We start from the raw sequence: 26,912 nt of genomic DNA on the forward strand, positions 1-26,912 counted from the left end.
CTAAAGGGACTCTACATCTGCAAAAATTATAAATTCTGCCTTTGCCGAAGAGACAAATAGCCTTAGTCTGGACCATTCATTGGACTTTGTATTGTGGTCGTAATATACAAAAAATTCAAAACAAGAAGCCCCAGACGGACCACAACAAATCATAAAATTAATAATTAGCAAAATAAGGCAATAAAATGAATAAATGCCATTTTTTTGCCCCACCAACTCAAAGAAAAAGGCAATTTATCATTTTGAGTCAAAAAACCAAAAAACGAAACAAAACTTCATATGATCACCCTATTTTTTGTTTGTGGGGGAAAGGAAAACTTTCTTTTTGGGCATCTATTTTGGCAAACCAGTATTTTTTGGCCAGTTTTTTTTGGGCTCGAAAGGAAGGCTATGAACAACACACAGCTAAAAATAAACAGTTAAAGTTCCTTGGGATTTAAGCTGGACGGTTGGGATTTTTCTTTCTTGGTGACAATAACATTGACCGCAAACTGTTTTTTTGTTAACGGGGGTAGACAACTACCAAAAAAAAAAAAAAACCAAAAACGTCAGCTCCCACAGTTAAGGAGGAGTAGGGGGCCAAGGCAATAACCAGGCAGGGAGACAACCTTCTCTTACGGTTACTTTTGGTTGGGAAGCTAAATGGCTAACTGGCTGGCTGACTGACTGCTTGACTGTCTGCCTGCCTTACAATCGGCTTGACTGGTCAGCTTCTACTGCATGCGCGATGAAACTCAAAAAAAAAAACGCCAGAAACAAAGTGCGCATGCGCAAACGCTGTTATACTATGCTACGCTACAGTTAAACCAGTTTAACAAGTTCACTTGGCCAGAGACTACTCACTCAGAAAACAATGAACAAAACAACAGCGCAACCAACCAACAAACATACCAGAGAAAAAAAAAATTATATATTTTTACCAGTGACACAAAAATTTTGAGCACGATAAAGAAAACGAAACAATAACAGCAGCAACTACAACAACAACAACGCTAAAGAGTTGAATAAAACGCATTACAAAAACAAAGCTGAAAACTTTAGCATTATTTGCATATCAAACGGATGTTATAAGCCTGCTGCTTCTAGAGCTTAAACAAGCTGCTCCTTCAAATTTCAAATCATCATCCTCACCAACATGATAGCACTTTTTAAAGCCTAAACATAGCCCCCCAACTTCCCTAGCCCAAAAATTCTTAAGGCCCTTGGCCAACAAAAAATCATTATCTTTCAAATGTTATCTTACTCTTTGTTGGCCCTGCTAACCAAGCAACGCACCAAAATGATCACTGAACACTCAAGGCACCTTTGGCCAAATGCAACTCTGTGTTTAAAGTTTAAACAGAATTGCAGTCGTTTTTTCAAACGCATTTCTCTATACACACATACCCTAAGTATTTAGCATATAGAGTGAATACTAAAATAACACAAAAAATGGCCAATAACAAAAAGCGACTGTATGGCTGTGGTGATAAAGTTAGCCATGGTTACCACAATGCCCATTGAGATGATGTTGTTGCTGCTGCTGCTGCCTCTGCTGATGATGATGATGCCTTTAGGCCAAATATGCATATGAACCAAACCTATGGACTGTAAACATAAAATGAAATAAAAATCAGCCAACAAAGGCGGACTCTGATGCATATTTATGCCAATTTTTGCGTTCTTTTGCTGTTGTTGTGGAGTTTCGTTTTTCTACCAGCCGGCCAGCCGATGGCCACAAAACCGGCCGGCTTTTTGCCTTGGCTCTAAAATACTATTTTTGTTCTGGTTCTTAGTTTTGCTATTGTTGTAGGTTTACTCTCATTTTACTCCTTTTTAGGCCCCTGAAACAATGCGCCATTTTTTCCATAGGTAGGGTTAAAAAAAAAACGCCAACTATACGCAAAAACTCATTTGCATGTCTATCATGAATTTGATGGAGTTTTATTTTGTATAAAAGCTGCAAAGGCAAGTCAACAAAGTTTAGCAGGTAAAGGAAGGCTCCTAAACCATAAAAGCTAAGAATAGAGGCCCGAGAAAGGAAAATGGTTGTGGTTATTAGTTTACACCAAAAAATCCTAAAAAACTTTCTGGTAAACTCGGAAAAGCTACTAAATCATAAAAGCTTTCAATATAGGCCCAAAAATGTAGAATGGTTCGAAGGAGGAGAAATCCAATCTGGAAGTCCCATGAGGCAAGAAATACTGGAAAAATTGCTTTTGTAGATAAAAAGTTTTCAGGAAAGCTTTTAGGCTAAAAGCTTTCGGGTAAACTTGGAAAAGCTACTAAACCATAAAAGCATTGAATATAGGCCCAAAAATGCAGAACGTTTGGAAGGAGGTGAAATCTAATCTGGAAGTCCTGTACGGAACTTCCAGTCAAATACGGGTAAAATAGCTTTTGTAGATAAAAAGCTTTCAGGAAAGCTTTTATGTTAAAAGCTTTATGAAAAACCTTTCATAAAATATCGAAATCTCTAGATATAATTGAAAGGTTTCAAAGAAAAGATAACTTATTAGTTTATAACAAAAAGTCCTAAGAAACTTTCTGCAAAAGCTTTCAGGTAAACTCGGAAAAGCTGCTAAACCATCAAAGCTTTGAATATAGGCCCAAAAAGCAGAATGGTTGGAAGGAGGAGAAATCCAATCCTCAAGTCCCATGAGGCAAGAAATACGGCAAAATAGCTTTTGTAGTTAAAAAGCTTTCTGGAAAGCTTTTATGTGAAAAGCTTTATGGAAAACCTTTCAATAAAATATCGAAATCTCTAGATACAATTGAAAGGTTTCAAAGAAGAGTCACCTTATAACTTTACAAAAAAAACATCTTAAAAAACTTTCTTCTGCAAAAGCTTTCGGGTAAACTCGGAAAAGCTACTAAACTATAAAAGCTTTGAAAGCTAGGAAACGTTTCCGATCTGTAAAGCAGCTAAAATAATTACAAAACGTTTTCCGTACTAGATCTGCAAACTTTTTAAAAGCTTTCTTTATAAAGCTTTGGCAAAAGCTTTTCTAGTAATTTTTCTAATGCGTATTGCAACTAGACAACTTTTTCTTAAATAACAAACGAAGTAAAAGTACTTGTTAAAGCTTTATATCATTTTCTGGAAAATGTTCATAGTTTTTAGAGCTTTTTAGAATAAAAGCTTTGAAAGCTCGGAAATGTTTCCGATCTGCATAATCTATCATTCATCATTTTTTACTCATTAAGTCTCAAATTATACATGAATTCTTCTCAAAGTTAATTTTTTCTACAGAGCTTTTCAAAAACTTTTAAAGCACAAAAGCTTTAAAGGCATTCGGACATAAATTTAGAGGTTTCCTTGTTGAAAATAATTCGACAAACACTATTTATATATATGCTAAGGCTTCAACTGAGCGTTTTTGGTATACAAACAGCTTTTAAGTTTTTTAGAATTCTTCTCAAAGTTCATTTTTTCAACAGAGCTTTTCAAAAGCTTTTTAAGCACAAAGGCATTATTTATTATTCAATTATTCAACAAACACTATCCGCATATATGCTAAGGCTTCAACTGAGCCTTTTTGGTATAAAAAGAGCTTTTAAGCTTTTAGCACCTAAAGCTTTTGAAGCTTTTTGGATGATTTTTCTTCAAATTGGTAATGAGTTTTAATGTAAACATACACACGAGATTATTTCAAGCCTTTTGGCAAAAAAATCGTTCAATGATGTGAAAAATTGGAATCTGAAGCTTCCAGCTTTAATGTAAACTTATATCCGGGGTTATATCGAGCCTTTTGCCGAAAAAATCATTGAATGATGTGAAAAGTTGGAGTATGAAGCTTTCAAAGCTCTTTTGACGTGTTAACTCTAAATTGTCGGTCTTTCTATTTTTGTAGATTTATTCCTAAATTTTGTTGGACTAAAGATCATGATAGGGCTTAAAGTGAAAAACAGTTTTTCTTAACTCATAAAGCTTTAAAGCTTTTGAATCTTAATTTTAAAGCTTTTAAAACAATTTGAGACTTATATCTTTGTTGTTGATTTATTCCTAAATTTTGTTGCACTAAAGATCATAATAGGGCTTAAAGTGAAAAACAGTTTTTCTTTATTCATAAAGCTTTAAAGCTTTTGAAGCTTAATTTTAAAGCTTTTGAAACAATTTGAGACTTATATTTTTGTATTGTTGATTTATTCCAAAATTTTGTTGCACTAAAGATCATAATAGGGCTGGAAGTGAAAGCCATTTTTTTTAAACTCATAAAGCTTTAAAGCTTTTGAAGCTTAATGTTAAAGCTTTTAAAACAATTTGAGACTTATATTTTTGTTGTTGATTTATTCCTAAATTTTGTTGCACTCAAAATCATGATAGGTCTTAAAGTGAAAAACGGGTTTTCTTAACTCATAAAGCTTTAAAGCTTTTGAAGCTTATTTTGAAAGCTTTTAAAACAATTTGCAACTTACATTTTTGTTGTTGATTTATTCCTAAATTTTGTTGCACTAAAGATTATGATAGGGCTTAAAGTGAAAAACGGGGTTTCTTCACTTATAAAGCTTTAAAGCTTTTTAAGCTTAATTTTAAAGCTTTTAAATTATTTTAAGCCCATATATAATGACATTTAAGGCATTTTTCTTGATATTTAATATTTACTAGATTTAAGTATATACTTTTATATCATATCTGTATAATTTTTTATTTTATTTATTTTTGTTTTATTTTTTTTTTAATATTTGTTTTTTTTTTTTGGAAACTTTCCTAGATAATTCATAAATGTTTACGCAATAAATTCAACTTTGCACCATTATGAACCCTAGAAAAATATCTCCAACACCCACAACAACTACCAAAACCCAAGAAAAAAACACTTTTACCCTTAAGATAAGATTTGAAAAAAAAACCTCTAAAAGAAACGAAAAACATGTTTTTGACAAAGAAAACTAATTTCCCGTTCTTTTTTCTTTTTTTCTCTTTCTTCTCTCTATGTCGAAAAAAACGCACAATTTGCTACCACTACTGCGTCTACGTCTGAAAAAACACGTAAAACAATAACGCAAAACCAAATACAAAAATACCAAACCCAATATCGACAAATTTCCAACATGCTACCTGCAACCGCTCAACCAATAAACAAAACCAAACCAAACCAAAACAACAAAAAAATCCTATAAAATCCAAAATAGGTACATGAACTATGCGATAATTTCTGTCATCGATATATCTCATGTTTAAAGGGTAAAATGCCAATAGATTTAGTAATTGACGAACGGGACACCACCAAACCACCAGAATTGGGTTCAGCTAATGGTGAAGGAAGAAGTAATGCCGATTCAACATCACACACCGATGGAGCTAGTACACCAGACGTTGTGAGTACCCCCTTCGCGGGAGCACATGGTCCTATATTGGCGAGCTACAATGCGGTGGTGCACCCATGTTCGTAGTACGATAACGACCTTCTTGCAAAAACGAAGCGGGTGCTCACAATGCCCTGGGATTAAAAATATTAATTAAAAAAAAAAAAATATAAATAATTAAAAAAATTAAAAAAAAAAACAAATGTGTAAATTACCAAAAATTTTAAAACAGAATAATAAGAAGAAACCCAAGAATAGTAAAAAAATTAAATAATAACGCAAACCGCATAAAACCACGTTTTCAAGAAATTATCCCAAAGAATGACTTATCGTTTTACCAAACAAAGAAACAAACAAAAAATTTTCACAAAAGAAAAAAATTGCAACACGTATAGCAACATGATTTTCGTTAAACCAAAGGGAAGCTGCTTTAAAGTCTATAAAACATCTGCTAAATTCCAAAAAGCTGTACACTCGAGCAAAAAAGTGCGTAATAGTTTTTAAAAAGAAATCTCAACATACAATCTGCAAAAACAGTCTGGAAGTTGAAATGGGAATTGATTTTTCTCTACTTTAAAAACTAAAACCATATATCTAAGTGCAAAGTTTTTAATTTATTGCAGTTTTTTATGGTTCCATACAAGAAAAAAAAACAGAAATTCATGCCTAAAAAAGATACTATACGTGCTGCAATTTTTTTTTTACAATTTTTCTCACTCACTGATAGTCATGCATTTGTGTGTATAAATTCTCTTATGTAAATGTGGTGATTTATGTCAAAATGCAAACAAAAAAAAAAACAAAAATATTTTTTCGAATGAAATTGAAGGCAATAATTGAAAAAAAAAATCCTAAAAAACACAATAACAGAAACCAATATTTAAAAAAAGCCATTTTATTGAATACAAGAAAAAAAATATTTTTGTTTTTTATATTTTATGATAAAGATATAAAGAAAATTGTAATATACTACAAAAAAAACCACAATCAATATTTTTTTTTTTGAAAATCTTTAAAAAAACATTTGTAAAAAGTACCGCAACTACTACTACTACTACAAAAAAAGAAAAAGAAAACTTAAAAATTTAAAAGTAAACCAGAAAAAGAGAAAACTTCGTTTTTGCAAGAGGCCCATATAGCTCGCCAATATAGTATATATACATTATATATATATATAAAAATAACATTTTTTAACAAAACCAACTAACTAACTCAAAACTACAAATTGAAAATATTTACAAAATCATTAATTTGTGATTATGTCTATTTTCTTTAAACCACATTTATTTTTTCTTATTATTATTATTATATTTTACTAAAACTTTACTAACCCTTAACCCCTCACAACTACAAGAGAAACAAATTTTATCCCTCCATGTTTTAAGTTAGCAGGAAAAAATCTTTATTTTTTTAAATTTTTGGAAGTTTCGGAAGTAAAGCAAAAGGTCCCCAATTTTGATGATTTTTTTATATAGGATTTTTTTTTTTTTGATTTCAACAGGTTGTTCATATTTTTTTACAATTTTTTTTTTAATTTTGGAATTCTGAATAATGTTTTAACCCTTTTTACAAAATTTTAAAAAATTCATTATTTTTTTTTAATAAAAAATAAATGTTTTTTCTTTCAAGAATTTTGAAGTTTTAGAATGTATAAGAAGTCCCTAAAATTATAAATTTTTTTTTTAATAAAAAAAAAAAATTTTATTTATTTTTAAAGTTATAAAATTTTTTTAAAATTCAAATTAAAAAAAAAAAAAATATTTTCAAATATGTAAAAATTTTTTTTTAATTTCTATATTGGATTTTTATATTTTGCAATTTAAAAATAATTTTTTTTAATATTTGAAATAGAAAAAAAGCAATTTTAAAACTAATTTTTTTTAAGTTTCCAATATTTAAAAAAAAAAAAAAATTGCAATTAATTTAAATTAAAAGCAATTTTTTGTTTTTAAATTTATAAAATTTTTTGAGTTTTGAGACATTTTTCGGAAATTTTTAAATTTGTTTAAATTTAAAAAAAAGAACTCAAATATGTTTAAAATTTTTAGGAATTTTTTTTAAAATTTTTAGGATTTTTTTTTTAAATTTTTATGGATATTTAAGTTTTTTTGAAATTTTGAGAAATTTTTAGAAATTTTAAAATTTTTTTGGACTCAAAATTCTTTGGAAATTTTTAGATATGTATAAAATTTTACAGAATTTCTTAGATGTGTTTAAAATTTCTTATAAATTTTGAAAATTTCTTAAAAATTTTAAAAATTTTGGAGATTTAAAATATTTTTTAAAATTTTTTAATATTTGTTTAAAAATTTTACAAATTATAAATTTTTAAAACTTCTAAAATTTTGCAATGTTCTTAAAAATTTGGTGATGTTTTTTGTTAACCTTTGGAATTTTATAACTTTGTCTTCTTGGTTTGACTCAAAGTCATCGAACAATTTACAAAAACAGGTGTTGGTGTATTATTTGTAATTTTTACCAATATTTCGACCAACGCCGGTGATCTTCATCAGGGTTTTAAATTTTAAAACAAAACAATCGACCTTTCCTTTACAGCGCACAAGTCGAAAAGTCGATTGTTTTGTTTCAAAAAAAAAAAAAAAAAAAATAAAAACCTCATGAAGATCACCGGCGGTGGTCGAAATATTGGTAAAAATTACAAATAAAAAAAATTAAATAAAACACCAACACCTGTTTTTGTAAATTGTTCGACGACCTCGAGCAAAACCAAGAACACAAAGTTATACATGTTCTTAAAAATTATTTAAATAAGAATTTTTTACAACTTCTCAGAAAATTTTTAAATTTCTTAGAAATGTTCAAGGCGCTCTTGTTAGCCGAGTTGGTATCATATTCGCATTACTATTGCGAGGGTCTTGGTATCGATTTCCACCATAGGCCTTGGTCTGTCGCTACTCTGGTGCCACCATGGACTTGAAATTGTCTAAGGGAGTCTGTAAAGGACTGCCACTTTTACCTAACATAAATTTAAAATTTTCAACTTCTTCAAAAATTTTGAAAATTTCAGAAATTTTATGAATTTATTAAAATTTTCTAAATTTTTAAGAATTTTCTATTTCTCATAAAAGTTAAAAGTTTTAAAATAAAAAATTTTTTAAAAAAGTTTAAGAAAATTTTAGTTTTTTTTAAAAATGTTTTAAAAATTTAAAAATTTTTGAAATTTGTTTGAAAAATGTATTATTTTTTAAAAAAGTTTAAGAAAAATTTATAATTTTTTAAAAATGTTTTTGAAAATTTTAAAATTTTTTAAACATATATAAAATTTTCCGGAAATTTTTAATAAATTTCAAGAAAACTTTAATTTTTTTCTATATCTCAGAAAATTTTAAAATTTTTAACTGAAAATTGTTTAGAAATTGTAAAATTGTTATAGAAAATTTTAAAATTGTTTTAGTAAATTTTACATATTTTTTTAAATATTTTAGAAAATTTTACAATTTTTTAAAAATTGTTTTTGAAAATTTTACAATTTTTATAAAAGTTTTATAGAAAATGTTAAAATCTTTTAAAAATGTTTTTTAAAATTTTACAAATTTTTTAAAATTTTTTAGAAAAAATTAAAATTTTTAAAAAATTGTTCTTGAAAATTTTACATTTTTTAAAAATGTTTTAGAAACTTTTACAGTTTTTTAAAATATATAAAAGTTTCCGGAAATTATTAATAAAATTCAAAAAACTTTAATTTTTTTCTATATCTCAGAAAATTTTAGTTTTTTTAAGTTTTAAATTTAAGAAAAAAATTTAAAATATTAAAGAAATTTTTACAATTTTTTTTAGAATTTATTAAATTTTTGTTTTAATTTAGAAGTTTTTTTGGAAATGTTTAAAAATATTTGGAAGTTTTTTTTAAATTTTTTAGAAATTTTTAAATATTTTTTTTAGAAAATTATAAAAATTATCAGAATTTTTTTTTAATTTCTTAAAAAAAGTTTTAAATATTTGAATTTCTGAGAAATTGTAAAATTTTTTTAATAACTTTTAAATTATTTTGAAAATTTTTAAACATTTTTTAGAAATTTTTAAAAACATTCCGAATCATTTTTGAAATATTTGAGGTTCTGAGAAATTTAAAAATTCTTTAAATAACTTTTGAAATTTTTTGAAAATTGTAGAAATTTTTAAAATTTTTTTAGAAATTTTTAAAATTTTTCAAGAATTTAAAAAAAAATTCAGATATGTTTTGAAATTTTTTAGAAAATTTTCAAAGATTATACATTTTTTTTTTGAAACCCTTGAGTTTCTGAGAAATTTAAAAATTTTTGTAATGACTTTTAAAATTTTTAAAATATCTTGGATATTTTTCAAATTTTCAAGAAAATGTTCGAATTGTTTAGAAATTTTTAAATTTTGTGGAAATTTTTAAAATTTTTTTATAAATTTTGAAAAATATTCAAAAATGTTTTGAAATTGTTTTAGAAATTTTTTAAGGATTTTAAAATATTTTTTTAATGTTTGAGATTCAGAGAATTTTTTTCAAAATTTTAGAAATTTTTTCGATATTTTTCAAATTGTTTAGAAAATTTTCAAAATGTTTAGAAATTTTTAATATTTTAAAAGTTCTCAGCAGGCGTTTTAAGTGTTATAAACTTCAATATTTTTTTTAAAATTAATTTTATAAGCAACTATAACTCTAAAATGATATATAATTTTTTTTTTTAATTTTCATAATACTTTAAAAAAATTGAAAGGTTTTTCAAAAATTTTAAAACAAATTTTTAACATCTTTAAAAGTTTCTGAGCTGTCTTTTAGATTTCTGCAAAAAAAAATTAAATTTTTAAAAAAAAGTTTGAAATTTTACAAAAAAATGTCTTAAAAACTCCATCAGTTAAGTTTAAAATGTTTTAAAAAAGTTTTGTAAATAATTAAGAAACTCAATAACTTTTTTTGAAAATTTGGAAAATTTTTAAAAATATTTAAAATTTTTTTCTTTAAAATTTACAAAAAAAAAAAATCAAAAAAAAAAATACAAATTGAAATAATTTAATTATTTGTCTAAAATTCAAACTTCAAATCAAAGAATGGAAAAAAATAAACTGAAAATACTTTATAACAAATTTTAATAATTTTAATTTTTTGACATTTAAAAAAAAAAAACATTATGAAAATTAAAAAATAAATAATAAAAATTTTTAATGATTTAATTTCTTAAGACATTTCAAAACTTCAAAGTTTTTGTAATTTTGTTAATTTATTATTTTTTGCACAATTTTTTTTTTTTTTTTTTTGAAAAAATAAAATAATATTATAAAAATTAAAAAAAAATACATAATAAGAAATGTTAATAATTTCATTTCTTAAGACATTTTAAAACTTCAAAATTTTTGTAATATTGTTAATTTAAAGGTTTCAGGCTTTTTTTGAAAATTTTTTTTTTTGAAATTTTATTTTTTTTTTAATTTTTTTTTTTTTATTTCTTAAAATTTCAATATTTTATGTAAAACAATTTTCCAAAAATTTGTTTAAACTTTTTGAAATGTTCTCTTGAAACTTTCTCTAAATTTTTTCATAAGGATCATCAGCAACAATTTAAACCCTTGGAACAAACCTATGCCAGTTATCGCATAAAAAACGAAGCTGACTATTAGTTCCTTTACGAAAAAAAAACCATCAACCAAAACTTAAGTGTAACATATATTCTTGATTATTTTTCCTATCAACGTTAGTAAAGCAAGTAATTTTCCTTAAACTCTTACGCCCCCCCTCTGAAACCGAGTTATACGTAATCTACAACAAAAGTATACGATTTTTTTCAAAAAAAAAAAAAAAAAAACACTGAAAATACGAAACAAAACATATACGTCCTTGTTTTCTAATTTAATATTAACTTGCCAAATATAAGTAACCATTTTTTTTTATAATTTTTTTTCGATTCAAACCCTACTAAAACCTTCAAAGTTTCCCTCAAAGAAGAAGAACTCTAAAACAAAACAAAAAAACACACAACTTACAAAAAAACTTAAGTTCAAATAAAAAGTATACGAATATTCTTAAACAAAGAAAAAAACATAATTTATTATAAATACTTAAAGAAAAAGCAAAACAAAACCAACGTGTAATATAACTTATATATAATGAAAAAAAAAACTAACAAAATAAAGTATTTACTATTTATCATAAAAGAAAACTTAACGTTTTACATTTACAAAATGCAAAAAGCAAGGAAACCAATCTCTTTAAAACAACCTCCCAGAAAAGTAGTATTTTTAACAAAAACCTAACGCAACTTTAAACCCCCTTCTTTAGCCCCTCTCTCCAACTCTCTCTCTCTTAAGAAAAATCTAAAAAAACAAAAATATCCTACAGCAAACGATATACGTAATGAAAAAAGCTCTTCGCCTAGAGATAAAAATTTTTTTTCACTCTCTAGACCTATAGAAAAAAATACTTCCTTAGGCTCTAAACTCTGACAGCAAGTTGGGAATTTTTAGTTTTTTTGAAAAAAATTAAAAAACCAAAAACTTTACTTAACAAACAAACTCAACATACAACTTAACTAAAGTACTTAAACACCTAAAAACAAGAAAAGGTTACTAAACAAAAAATTAAACTTAACAAAACCCACAAGAAAACTCTTTTATTATAAAAAAAAAAAACAAAAAATAGGTAATAGTATGTCTTAACAACTTAAGGAAAAGCTTTAAAACTCTTAACAACATCCCTTAGAGTAAACTAAAGCCAAGTCTTTAAGCTAAACTCCACTCCACTCCTCTAAACTATTTTAGCGGCTAGGTAACTCTACAACACCATACACCTATACACCTACACACCCACACACTTACACAAAGTCTTACAAAATTTGAAAAGCTATATGGGCAATGATCATAACGAAATATAAAAAACAAAAATTTAACACAAAATGAAATAAAAAAAATGCTTATTTTTCCTTCCCCCTTTGAAGAGAAGAAAAATTTATTAAAATAAGTTGCTTTTTTCCACAAAACAAAAAAAACGAAAATAGTTGTTGTACTTTATGTTTAAAAATCCTCATAACATAAATTAAAAAAAAAAATGAAAATAATTTTAAAATTATTCTAAAACAAAAACAAAATACATACAAAAATTATACGATAAAAGCTTTGCTTTGTTTATTTTCTTAAATTTTTTTATTTACCTAGTTTCTATAAACAAAAAAAAAATCAGGATTTTTTTTTATCTTAAAAAAAAAAAATTCCTGCCTAACTATAACTTACACACAAAAAACTTCCTATAAACTTAATTATTATTTTTTTATATACATATATAAATATAATTTGTTCATTGTTGTCTTTATGTTATTTTATATATACACCAACCATATATATATATATATATATATATAAAAAATCTTTAATGAAAAAATTTTTTCAAAAAAAAATTAAGAATTAACTACAAAAAAATGATACTTGATATACGTAATTTTTATTAGGTGATATTTTATACAATTTTTTTTTTATAATTCTTATGATTTTTTTTTATTTGAGTTTATGTGTCCAGCTTAAGTTTTAATTTTTATGTGTTTCTTTAATTTAGTTTTTAGCAAAATTGTAATAAATCACGCAATCAAAAACAAAAACAAAACTTACCATAAATATATATATAATTTTTTTAAAAATCATAAATAATTTTTTTTTCTTTGATTTTGGCGAAATTTTAAAAAAATTAAAAACAAAAAAACACTAAATGGTTATACGATATATAAGTAAAAAAAAAAAAAAAAATAAAAAAATCAATAAAAATTGTAAAACATTTTTAAATGTAATAATTTTTGATTAATTTGTATGTATACTAATGATTTCGAAAACCACAAAGCCAGGATTAGTCGATGCCGCTGAGCAGAACAACAAGATGAAAATAATGAAAACAAAAATCATGAAAATAATTAATATAATTAATATAAATTTATTATTAATCTAAAAAAAAAAAACAAAAACTGAAAAAACCCCAAACAGAAAAAAATTTAGCCAATAATTACAAAAAAAAAAAAAAAAAAAACAACAACAAAACCAGAAAAAAACAAAAAGAATATATATAAAAATAATATATTTCAAAAATAAAATTGAAAAAAAAAAAAAACAAAATGAGTTTTTTTTGTTTGGATGCCAGAAAAAATGGGATTTTGTGCAGGAATTTCAGCTCAGCATTGGTCCAAGCAAAAGCGGAGAAAGGAGGTCATGGCAACAGAGAGAGAGCTGCAGGCACAACTATACTGGACTATGAAGGAGACTCATCTATGCAGCATTGGATAACTAAGGAGAAATTGTATTTTAGACTAAGGCAAAATTAATATAGATTTCCAAAAAAAAAAAAAATAGTATGTATTAAAATAAGTAAATTAACAAATGTTATTCTTTTATTTCATTATGCCAATGTTGTATCAAAAACTTAAAAAAATGTTGAAACTTGGTGACCGGAAACTATAAATTGGGCAAACAAAGCATACCATGATATTTAAAAACGATTTATTAATAATGGTCGTAAAAAAACGTTGCCTACTTTTAGGGACAGTTTAAAAATTTTGTTTCAAAAAATGCACACTTGTAAAAGTTAGATTGAATAATAGTTTTTCCTTTAAAAGGGGTTTGTCGAAATTGCTCACTGCAAAATTTTAATTTTTGAATTTATTTCATTATTTCAAACATACTCAGGCAAAATTAAAAAAAAAAAATAATTTTTTTCTTTATTATATATAAAATATTTAACTGTTCAAAAAAAAAAAACAATGTTAGTTTTTATACCATTATCTTCAATACACTCATGCAAATTTCTAAAATATTTAACTTTATTTTATTAAAAAAAGTAAAGGCAAAATCCGGTGAAATATGCATACCTTATCTAAAAATAAGCCCATCTGAAGCATATACGACACGGATGTCGAAAAGCCAAACATAAGTAACTGTGTCAAATTTTAGTAAAATCGGATTATAAATGCTCCTTTTATGGGGCCAAAACCTTAAATCGAGAAATCGGCCTATATAGCAGTTATATCCAAATCTGAACCGATTTGGGCCAAGTTGCGGAAATATATCGAAGAGTCTAATACAACTCACTGTCAAAAATTTCGGCGAAATCGGACAAGAAAACGCGCCTTTTATGGCCCCAAAACTTTAAATCGAGAGATCGCTCTATATGACAGCTATATACAAATCTGGACCGATCTGAGCCAAATTAAAAATAGGATATCTAAGGGCCTAAGATAACTCACTGTCCCAAATTTCAGCAAAATCGGACAATAAATGCGCCTTGAATGGACCCAAAGCCTTAATTCGAGAGATCGGTTTATATGGCAGCTATATTCAAATCTGAACCGATCTGGGCCAAATTGAAGAAGTATGTCGAGGGGTTTAATCTAACTAACTGTTCCAAATTTCGGCGACATCGGACAATAAATGCGCCTTTTATCTGCTCAAAACCTTTAATCGAGAGATAAGTCTATATGGCAGCTATGTCCAAATCTGTATCGATCTGTGCCATATTGCGGAAGTATGTCGAGGGGCTTAATTTAACTCACTTCGCCAAATTTCGCCGATATCGGACAATAAATGCGCCTTTTATGCGCCCAAAACCTTAAATCGTGAGATCGATTTATATGGCAGCTATATCCAAATCTGAACCGATCTGGGCCAAATTGAAGAAATATGTCTAAGGGACTAACACAACTCACTGTCCCAAATTTCAGCAAAATCGGTTAATAAATGTGGCTTTTATAGGCCTAATTAGGCGTATCGGTCTATATGGGGGCTATATCAAGATATCGTCCGATATGGCCCATCTTCGATCTTAACCTGCTTATGGTTTGAGCTAGCCATGTCCGCCCGTCCATCCGTTTGTCGAAATCACCATAGCGTCGAACGCGTAAAGCTAGCCGCTTGAAATTTTGCACAGATACTTATTATTGATGCAGGTCATTGGGGATTGAAAATGGGTCATATCGGTTCAGATTTTGATATGGCTCCCATATAAACCGATCTCCCGTTTTGACTTCTTGAGCCCTTACAAGCTTAAATTTTCATCCGATTGTGTTGAAATTTTGCAAATAGTGTTCTGTTATGACTTTCAACAACTGTGGCAAGTACGGTCCGAATCGGTCCATAACCTGATATAGCTCCCATTTAATTCGATCTGCCGATTTGACTTGACGTCTTGAGCCTATAGGGGGTGCAAATCTCATCTGATTGGGCTCAAATTTTGCATGAAATGATTTGTTATGACTTCCAATAACTGTACCGAGTATGGTTCAATACGGTTCATAACCTGATATAGCTCCCATATAGACCGATCTCGGATCTTGATTTCTTGAGCCTCTAGAGGGCGCAATTCTCATCCGATTTGACTGAAATTTTGCAAGTAGTGTTTTAGAGTCACATCCAACAACTGTGTTAAGTATGATTCAAATCGGTCTATAACCTGGTATAGCCGCCATATAAACCGATCTGGTATCTTAACTTCTTGAGCCTATAGAGGGCGCACTACTCGTCCGATTTGACTGAAATTTTGCAAGTAGTGTTTTGGTATCACTTTTAATAACTGTATTGAGCATGATTAAAATCGGTTCATAACCTGATATAGCTGCCATATAAACCGATCTCAGATCTTGACTTCTTGAGCCTATAGAGGGCGCAATTCTCATTCGATTTGGCTGAAATTTTGAATGAGCTGTTTTGGGTTGACTTCCAATAACTGTGCTAAGCATGGCGCAAATCGGTGCCTAACCTGATATAGCTGTCATGTAAACCGAACTGTGATCTTGACTTTTTGAGCCTATAGAGGGCGCACTACTCGTCCGATTTGGCAGAAATTTTGTACAAAGGCATCTCCTATGACCTTCAACATACATGACTCTATCTTTAGCTTGATAGAGCTCCCATATAAACCGTCCCCCTGATTTTGTTTCTTGAGCCTCTAGAGGGCGCTATTCTTATTCGAATGAACTGAAACATTATACAATGACTTCTGCAATGTTCAACATACAATTCATTTATGATCCGAATGGAACTATAACACGATATAGCTCCAATAGCATAACAGTTATTATTCATTATTCTTGGTTTGCCTCAAAAGAGATATAAGATTCGGCCCGGCCGAACTTAGCACGTTCTTACTGATTAAATCTCGGAATTTTTCTGCGTTGTATAATTTTATCATATTTTCCTTTGCGATGACAATGAATATGGTTATAGTTAATTCCCTACATAATTCTTCTGTTATTATTTTTATTTTTAAGAATTTATGTATAAAATAATTCCTTAGTATATAACATACATCTATAACAATTATTTAATTAAAAAAATATTTTTTTTAATTTTCTTAATGAAAATCTATATTAATTTTGCCTTAAATATTAGCCATAAATCATAAATAAAATGTAATTTATATATTTACTCTTATCTATATACGAAAAAAAAAGAACTTTTTTGACTTGCCCATATATAACTTTTCAAATTAACCTATTTTACATAAACAACAAGGACAATACACATTAAAAAATAAATCCATACCTATGTAATTTTACATTTACATAAGGCAAATTAGGTTGTCATTGAAAAAAAAAAAACACAAAATATTTCCAAAAATTTGCTTGCTTTACTATTTAAAAAAAAAATCTCAACGAATGATTAGACTCTGATTGAGATACATTTATACTTAAATAATTGTAAATAATTTATTTTTGCTATAAATTATCTTAAACAAAAACTCATATATATTATATATAAATAAACTTACGATGGACTTATAATGAAGGAAAAGTAAATGAAGAAACTCTTTTTTTAAGGGAAAAAAATTTAAAAAAAAAAATTTCCTCGAAAGCGAACAATTTTATTAGGACCAAAGATAGGAGAAGACTGAAGACAGAAGGTTAGGGAAAAAATTAAATAATGATCATAATATTTTTTTCTTTTTTTTTGGTTGGTTGATTATGGAGTTAGTGAGAGGATAAGTGAATCGAATCACTAATTCAAGTCTTACAGTGTTATGTAAACTGGCTGTAAAAAACCACCAAGACTTGGAAATTTGCTGGTGAAAACTATGAACTTGTGACTTTTGTTTGAAAATTGTGTACCGAAAACTATGATCCTGTGACAATTGTTGTGATTTAAGATAAACTTTGCTGTTATGCCTGTTCATCAATCCCTTCGATATGTTGTGACATTATTTTTGGCATAAACTGGAAATTAAACATTTTTCAGATTATTAAACCTTAAGATCTTGGTGTGTTGTGACTTTCGTCGTTATAATATAAACATTTAAAATCTTACAGGACTTATATATTATTGTTCTGATTTATATATAATGTATTTTATTGTGTGCATATTTATTATTTACTAACCTATAACGATTTCAATTAACCTTACAGTTTTCAGGATGCATAATATTCTCGTAAGAATAATGGGGGTTCTTCCTATGAAGAAACATGTCTAGTAAATATGAAATACTAAAGTATTCATGTAATCTAAAAAAAATATTTTCATTATTCTCGTGATTTTTCGAACATCTTCCAGCTGAAGATCATATTCAATGCTCTCTATTCAAAGAATAGCATAGCAAAGAACATTTAAAAGTTGAGCAAGTGTGTGTTGTTATTCATAACACTTTGGCTGGCAAGTGCATTATGATTTCTGTTAGGCCATGTAACTTCATCAGTACTTTTGCCAAATGTATTAAGGTGCCCTACATAACCAAAGACTATTTTCATTATTTTTACACGTGCTCCTACATATATGAAAAATTGGATTTTGTATATAGAGCCTACGTTTTACAGAAATTCCAGCTATTGTGTATTCAAATAATAGTTAAGCCAAAAAATGTGTCTTATTTGCTTATTGCTGCCGTAAATTGTGTTTTTTTGAGTGAAGGTTTGGGAAAAAGTTTTTTTTTACTTCTTGCTCTGCTGCAAAACACGATAACCTAAAGAGGCAATGTGCGAAACTTCATTTATTAAGAGAATTTCTTAAACCAGCCCGCAGAGGCCAAGAAATCGAAAAATGCTACGATTTTTCGTTTTCTTTGTAATTATTAAATATATAGAAATATGTGTTGCCTACCATACAGGGGCACTGTGGAAGAATCCTATTGCCTCTGTTGTATGAAAACTTAAAAAAACTTGCCCGAAAATGAAACTTGGTTACAGGAAACTCTTATTGGGCAAATAAAGTATACCAAGATACTTAAAATCGATTTATTAATAATGGATGTAAAAAACGATGCCTACTTTTAGGGACTGTGTACAAATTTTTGCAAAAAATGCCCGTGTGTAAAATGAAAAATAAAGATTGATTAATAGTTTTGCCTTTAAAACGTCTTTGTCGAATTTGTTCACTGCTGTGGCTAAATTGAATTTTTGAGAAAGTAGTAATTCTAAGTTCTTTCTGTTGCGCTGCAAACAAAAATTACCTAAAAGGCAATGTAAGAAACTAAAACTATTTGGCCAAGTTATTGATGCAGAGCGGGAAGGCTCCGAAAACGGCAATGGCTACAAGTTTTTTTGTTAAAAAATTTCTATTTTTTGTTAAAAAAAAGGTAAAAAATATAATATGAGTTGCCTACCATATAGGAGTCTTGTGTGAGAAACCTGAGGACTATTTTATACCAAAAACTTTAAAACTTGGTTGAAAGTTAAAATTTTACGGAAGCAATTATAAATCGAGGAAATTAAACTAACTTTGATACTTGCAATAATTTTATAAATTATGATTTCAAAAAACGTTGCCTACTTTTGGGGGGAAATGCCAATGTCAAAAAAATGCAAATATACAAAAATGAAAAATAAAGATTAAATAATAGCTTTGTCAGACAACTAGTCTGTCATATTTGGTGAAGTAAAATTGAATGTATAAGTGAAGATGTTGGAAGTTGGATTTAATATTCAATTTTTTGCTCTGCAAGAGCATTTTAAAAAGTTAGTAACTTTATCCTTTAGGCAATGTTGTTGATTTAGAGCGTAGAGGCTCAGAAATTTTCACTGGCTGCGTTGTTTCTTTTGTTGTAAATTTTCATATATAAGAACAAAAACCAATTTGTGTTGCCTAGCACGCAGGCGCCTTATGGATTATTACCTATCTTGCTTACAAAACTAAAAATCTTAGCTGAAAATTACAACTCGGTGTCAGTAGACTATAAATGGTGGAAAATACTTGGAAATAATTTGATATTTAAATTTTTATGTGATAAAGGTAACAAAAACCTCGCCTACTTTAGGGAAATATAAAAAAAATATTACCAAATGAATGTTAATTTTAGATATGCTTTTGAAATCACCTATATTAGCTACTTATTCACAAATTTGTTTATATATAATTCTGCCTATAAGAAGGTAACAAAAAATCTTTCTTGTCTACTTTCCGGGGACTGTTTTATAAGGCAAAAAATTAGTTCGAAAAATGTTAGGGTAGTCAAAAGTTATCTAAATCTTTACTTACCACCACTTAAAGAAATGCTTGTTCAACTTCATATTCTATTCCTTTAACATAGTTGTAGCAAGCCAAAAACTATTGCCTACCTTGCGGGGTACACTTGAAAAGTTAGCCAAAAACTAATTTTATAATGGTACTGGGATTTCAAAAAAAATTAAAACATGGCTCTGCATTTCTATTTTCAAAGTAAAAAATTATACAATAATTTAAGTTTAACTCTTGCCTACTTTGAGGGGCAAATATTATTAATAATAATAGCACTTGGTTCAGATTCTTTTATGAATAGGAAACCCTTTGATATTGAGCTAAAAGTTGAAACTGGCTTCACTGTATCTGTTGAAACTGGCTCCACTCCTCCTTAGAGTGTAGAGTTCCTCCCAGATGTAACCAGCATAAGGAGGGGATAACCATCTCTGATTTTTTTCTGAATTTTGTGATGTTCTCGACTGAATTCGAACCCAGACGTACCTCGTCAAAGGTGAACATACCTAACCTCTGCGCTAAGGTGACATCCTTGTTGTCTCTTTTCTTTTTTTTTAACAAATCTAACAACCTACCTCCCCCTTCCAAGCTCCTGAAGAGTCTCTAAAATCATTCCAGGTTCAAGGTTAACTAAGAAAACTTAGAAGTTTAATAAAATAATATATTGCCTATCTTGCAGGGGCAGTTATATTTATTCCTTTCAAAAGCTTATATTTTCGAAAACAGAAAATTTGATGTAGGTTTTTCTTTCTAAAACCCAATTTACCCTCTTATTCCCCACTGCACACATTTTTTAATACCCTACACATGTCTTACATACCCATCTGTTGTTGTTTGAGACAAATTAAGTATGCCAACTCCTAATAAAGACATTTAACTTTCCTTGCTGTAAACTTCATTACAAAAAACACTTGGCCCGGCGTTGCAGTAAGGTATCGTAAAAACCGATCATATTACAAAAATAATATCAAATTTTCTTAGTTTTAACACAGAAAAACAATGTTTTGGTTTTTTTTTCGAAAAAAAATTATGTAAGTTGCGTGGCATAATATAATGGCACACTTTTTGGCAGATTACTACAATAGCGGTTAGTTGTAAAACTCTTTAAAAAATAAGACATTTTAAACATATGCCAGGAAAGCAATGAAAAAACGAGCATGTAACTTAAACTATACAAATTACAAAGCCCTGTACAAAATTGAATGTTTTTGGACAAAAATTAAAGTCACGCCTGGTGTGTGAAAAACGTGAGAGAATCAAGCTGAAATTGGTTTAAAAATGTGGAATGAAGGAAAAGTGTGACAAAACATGCATACAGCATTCCCCCTTGTAGTTTGGAGTTGGTGGAATAGAGGAACTTAACTAAGTTGCTGGTTTTAAAACCAAAAAAAAACCCAAGCCACCCACATTTAAACGTAAACCCCTGTTTAGAGTTGAAGGTGGGCGTATAACAACATTTTTTAGGATTTTTTCTTTCTATCGATTTTAGGAATTTTCTGCCTTCATATGGAATTATTGAGTAGGCTACACGTTTTTTTTTTTTCATTTCTTCCTAAGCTCATTTTTAAGGTTTTATCTGTCTTTGTGCTTTATGGCTTGTTAAGTTTCATTTTTACCGCAGACATTTTTTCCAGAAAATTTCTCCAAACGTCGTCTTGCTGTCTGCCAAAAAATTAAGGTCTACTTGAAAATTAAGAGGGACGAAAAAGAAAAAACTTCACTTAACCACAATGATATCCTCTTTTAACCAAAAAAAAAAAAAGAAAAAAAAAATACATGGACATCATGAACAACAACATGACTAGGGAAACAGAGCATAATGTTTTTAACCAGTTCTAATGTTGTTGCTGCTTTTTTGTTTTGTTTTGGAACCACATACATACCTATAAATTTTTTGGTAACTGATGATTTTTTGAAGGAAAAGACATAAACTTTGCTGTTGATGAGTTCAAGTTGTTGTTGTTGTTGTTGCTATTAGTGACCATGGTGTTGATGTTGTAGAGAACAACTACAAAAAGTTGCTGATAATGATGTTGCTTGAAGAAGCCGGTGTTGCTGATAATGATGACGATGATGATGGTGCTGTTGGTGGTGTTGGAACATGTTTGCGAATTTTACAAAATGTTGAATGATCGTGATTTTAACACATCTCCCAAAAACAGCAGAGATCATCATCACGACCCATGGCAATCATTGACATCATCATGATCACTGGCAGGCCAAGCGAGACCAAGCGTCCGACCGATATAAGCAGACCAGACGACACCCGACCAGCTTGTGGCCTGCAAATGAATTGTGCGAAAAACATATCTTTTTTTTTTGTTTTGGGGACTTGCTTTTGCTTCAATGTTAAAGCTCGTCAAGATCATTCTGTTCATCACTGCCCCGAAAACCACAAATGAAATATCTCCGAAAAAACATTTTTTGTTGTTTCCATTATTTGATACTTTTTGCGAAACATACACAAAGTCTTCAGCAAAGACAATAACAAACCCTCGCAATCCACCTCCCTGCGTTCAGGCTCCCCAAGCGGCTACAAAAATCAGTCCAAGTTTAAGGTTAACTAAGAAACCTTAAAAGTGTAGCATTAAAACCAAAACGAAAGAAAAATCACATTAACAAGTCCCCAAATTTGTCCCTAAAATCAGACAAAAGCAACAACAACAACAACAAGAAATTTGGGCAATAACAATGCTGTTGCTGAAATATTTTTATTATAAATTTTAGAACCTTTCAAAAACGTGTTGTTGTGATTTTATTGTTGTTGTCAATCCATATCCCTATGTCTGTCCATCTGTCTCGCAGTCTGCCAATGAACCAATTTTTCGATCAATGTTGCTTCTTTGGTTTTGTTTTGCTCTGTTTCGGTATTATTGTCAATATGGAACTTTTTTTTGGTTTTTTTGACCAAACCAATTCCAATGAATCTAAAACACCACCACCATCAACATTAACAACAAGAACAACAACTGGAGTTTTAAGTCAAAAAACAAGACCAAATTGAAATAAACATTTGAGACATTTCACGATTTTATTATGTATGAAGTGTCGCGTCTGCAAAAATTTTTATTTTTATATGGATTGGTTTTTTTCTTGTTTTTTGGTGGGCTTTTGATTCATTTTTGGGTTTGTTGCCTTGACAAACCACAAAAATGTCATCATTTCGTTACGTTTTTAGAGCAGAACCTCAAGCAGCACCTTTGGATTTATACTTAGGCCCCCTTTAGCCGTTTCAGCTTCTTTTGCCTTTTTGTTGTATGGCTGGCATATTAACTTGGTTTTGTTATTACGGCCAACAATTGGCAAACAATTTTTATTTGTCACCCCAAAGAAAAAAAAAGGGGAACAACATTGCAGTTGTTGTCAAATATCAAAGGCTTTCATTTTTGAGGTGTAAGCCATAAGGCTGTGGTTTAAGGCTTTAATGGTTTTTTCAGAGTGGGAATGTCTAAGCCGAATTTTTGGAAAAATGATTCACTATGAATTTTGAAACAAAACAAATCCATTAGCTTAAAAAACAATTCATTACACTAAATTGTTCTATCCCACAATCCATTGGTAAAATCGTGGCGTTCAAAGCCAAAATTTAAAAATTTAAATATCTCCAAACGTATTAAAAATTATAAAAAAATAAAGTTTTTTATTAAAATTTACCAAAAAAATTTGCATTGCCTGCAAAAACTTACATCCCAAAAGTATGCTACACTTTTTGTATATTCTTCCATATATCCATATAAATGAAATATTCAAATAGCATTTAATTCAAATTTTTTCGAAATTGCATTCTTTATTATCCCGCCCCTGTAGCCTAGTTGGTAGCGCGCTTGGATTACCTGACCAGGGGTCGTGGGTTCGATTCCCGCCAGAAGCCTTGGTCTATCGCTACTGTGGTATCACAATGGATTTAAAAAATTGTCTAAGTGAGTCTGTAAGGGACTGCCACTCTAACCTAACGTAACCTATCCCTCACAAACTAAAAATTATGTAGAATTTATTTCCAGCCAAATAAATTTAAAGAAAAAAAGTCAATCAAAACATAAAACAAAAAACCAATGAAATAATTGCTTGAATTTCTTTGAAAGAAATTAAATCAAAAATGTTTGTGAAATATGATTTTTCCACAGCGATGTTACTGGTTTAAAAAAAAAATCCACTTGTGAGTTTTAATATTTTAATTATTATTTAGAACTATTTTTTCTCAAAAACGCCTTGATATGTGCTAAAAATTTTCCAATACTAATAAACTTTACAAACATTTCACAGGTGGTAAAAAAAACGTACGTTTTTGTATCCGCTGTATCTCTGTGGCAAATGCCAACCGAAAAAAATATATATATTGAAATTTTTTATTAAATTTTTAAGTCCCTTGGCATATGCTGTTTTTTCAGCACTATATTTTTTTGTTTTCTCTCCAAAGTGTTTTTGATTCTGAACTGCTGCGATATTGACTTCTGCGATATTGTTGATGAATTCTAACAATTTAGAATACAGTAATTTATAAACGCCTGATGATATGCAACATTTAGTTTCATAAGTTATTTTGCGGAAGATTTGTTAAGTTCCTATTTAATTCCTGGATATTTTTCTAAAAACACTGTGTTAAATACTTACTTTACTCTAATTATTGGCCAGTACAGAAAATTTATTACTCTAGCCAAATAGATTTTCAAGCGCTTCGATTTTCTGTGCTTCTTCTGCAATCTCTGACAACCACTTTTTAGATGCCGCTCTCCACTTGATCACTTCATCGTTTAGTTTTCTCGTTTTGGTCTTCTCCTTTTGCGTATTCTATTATGGTCGCCATCGCCAGTTTTGAGATGTCGCTCTCCATTTGATCATTCCATCGAAGTTTTGGTCTTCTCCTTTTGCGTATTCTATTAGGGTAAAAAATTTTGTTTGCTGGAGCGGTTAATACAATGATTTTGAAAACTTAACGCCTTGGGATATGCTTCATTTTTTCATAATTTTTGGTTTGGTCCAAAAACTATAAATTTTGTTTCAGTGACTCAGTTAATTTCTATATTCCAAAAATTATTAATCATTAGGTGGGAGCTATTTTTTTTGGAGTTGTATAAAGTTTTCACGCCTAACGATAGGCAGTACTTTTTCCATAAGCTCCTTTTTTAAGGTCAGCTTATTTCATTAATTTATCTTTTTTTCCTAATTTTTTGGCAATCGATTCGGCCCATGGCATGATTATGAAAGAAATAAAAAATTTAACCCCTTCACATATGCTACACTTTAATATATAAATATTTTTATATATATCTAATCGATTTTTTTTTATTTTTTTTAATGTTGTTCATGACTGATTAAAATTTAGTTTAATGTTATTTCTCGGCAAATGATTTGGCCAATGTCATGCTTATAAAAGGGAAAAAATTAAAATCCCTTAAGATATGCTACACTTTTATTTGAAATAGTTTTTGAATATGTTGTTTTTTTAATTTTTTTAAATATTTTTTATTACTTAAGGGATTTTTTATTACCAATGAAGAAAGTTGGAGTAATGGGCTAAGGTGTTTGTCTATGGTTTACAATTTTAAAATTTTAGAAAAAAAAAATTTTTTAAGTGTTTTAAATGCAAATTGAGCTCAATATTTGCTATTTTTTTTTAATATTCTAAATTCCTTTCCAAGACAATGGAAGGTCATTTGAATACCTTCACCAAAACAGAAAAAAAATGTTCCTCGCTTAATTGAATATGCAAATGTTACAAATCTAAACTTCTAATCAAGCCAATTCCCAGAAAATGTGATCAAAATCCAAAAATAAAACTTCAAAGCCAGAATTTAGAGATATTTGTTAAGTATTCAAAACCTTAACAAAACACTGCAAACAAAAAAAAAAAAACAACGAAAAGCAAGCAACATAATGCAAAAATCAAACAGAAGCCGCTTATGACAAAAAAAAAATGAGAACAAAAACCCCTCAAAAATCCACAATAAAAAATCGAAGACAAAAAAACATTTGATTTCTAATGGGCTTATTAAAGCCTTGGAAACATTTCAAATGACAACAACGACAAAGACGAATCATTGACAAAAATTCTATGGAAATTTATGCCAAAAAGCAAAAACAAAAATCAAGAACCCTGGCCCAAGAAACTAACGGCTTATATAAAAAAAAAGATGCCAAACAGAAAACAAAAACAAAATAAAACATTTCTGCCTTTAAACCAAAGGCAGGATTTTTATTTTTTTTAATTCTGCTGTCCTCATTCTTAACTTTTGGTTTGGCCAACGCAGTGCAAAGCAACAAAACAAAAAAAAACTGAATTAAAACACCTTTTGTGGAAAAAATTCCAAGACTTTTGCCACATAACACCACAACAAACGAAGCGCAAAGCCTAGGTGCGTTTAAATAAACGCCCGCACACACCTTACCACATAAGCCCTAAATCAGCTTAAAAGCTTAAGAGAAAACTTATAAAGAAAAAGTTACACCCTTAACGTTTTCGAACATTTTGCTTGCCATTTAAGAGGTTTTCTACCAACACACATTGTTGCCTGCCAAGTGTGAAACCTTAAAAGTGCCCCAGGCATAAGAATTTAATTCTTATTGCACAAAAAATTTACATTTAATTACATAGGTTAAACTAGCATGGGACCTCGCTGTGGCCTAAGACCAAAAGCCAGTGAGCTTTAAAGCTTAAAAGGCCTCTGAGTACTTTCCAAGCGGTTTCTTTGAAATGCGTTTTACAATTTAGTCTAGTTCCTCCTCCTCCCTCCACTACTAAACGAAAGTCTAAAGTCCTAGTCAAATATCAAAGGAAATGACCCACCATGCTGGTCACTTTACTCAGCAATTGTTGTAATCTGTGATTAACCTTCTTGTATTACGTTAGGCCTATACTTCGCTAGCGCTTAACCCTTTGAAGCTTTCATTACACTTATGGTCAATAACAATTATCCTGCTAATATATCCTTGGCCTTTGTAATGAAGCGACCATGGCCTTTTCACAACTTCCCGGTTCAATTGAAATGAATTGAATTTTTCCATTTTCTGCTTTCTTCGAACTTTCAACTCGCAGGATGGCATGCATGGCTAGTGAGTAGTCCCCTTTAAAAATTGTATTGACCACTTGTAAAGTGTAATTTAATCCATCAAACTGTTTGGTTTTTCTAATATTTATAGAGTGTGTGTGTGTGTGTACGTGTGTGTTTGTGAGCAACATAAAAAGGGTTAAAACTTGGGGTCATAGGAATTTATAGAAACCCCTAATTGAATAT

The 26,912-nt window shown here is 28.9% G+C and overlaps 1 protein-coding gene across 1 annotated transcript in view; it reads left to right on the top strand.

Moving 5' to 3' along the window:
- Positions 1–26,912, top strand: part of LOC106082115 (homeobox protein homothorax) — a 359,165-nt gene that overhangs the window by 81,412 nt on the left and 250,841 nt on the right. The window contains exon 6 of the mRNA XM_059363270.1: positions 5,116–5,301. Within this exon, the coding sequence (XP_059219253.1) occupies positions 5,116–5,301 (186 nt within the window). The remainder of the gene's footprint in view (positions 1–5,115; positions 5,302–26,912) is intronic.

The sequence above is a fragment of the Stomoxys calcitrans genome, chromosome 2 (assembly GCF_963082655.1).
Source record: "Stomoxys calcitrans chromosome 2, idStoCalc2.1, whole genome shotgun sequence".
Taxonomy (NCBI): Eukaryota; Metazoa; Arthropoda; class Insecta; order Diptera; family Muscidae; genus Stomoxys; species Stomoxys calcitrans.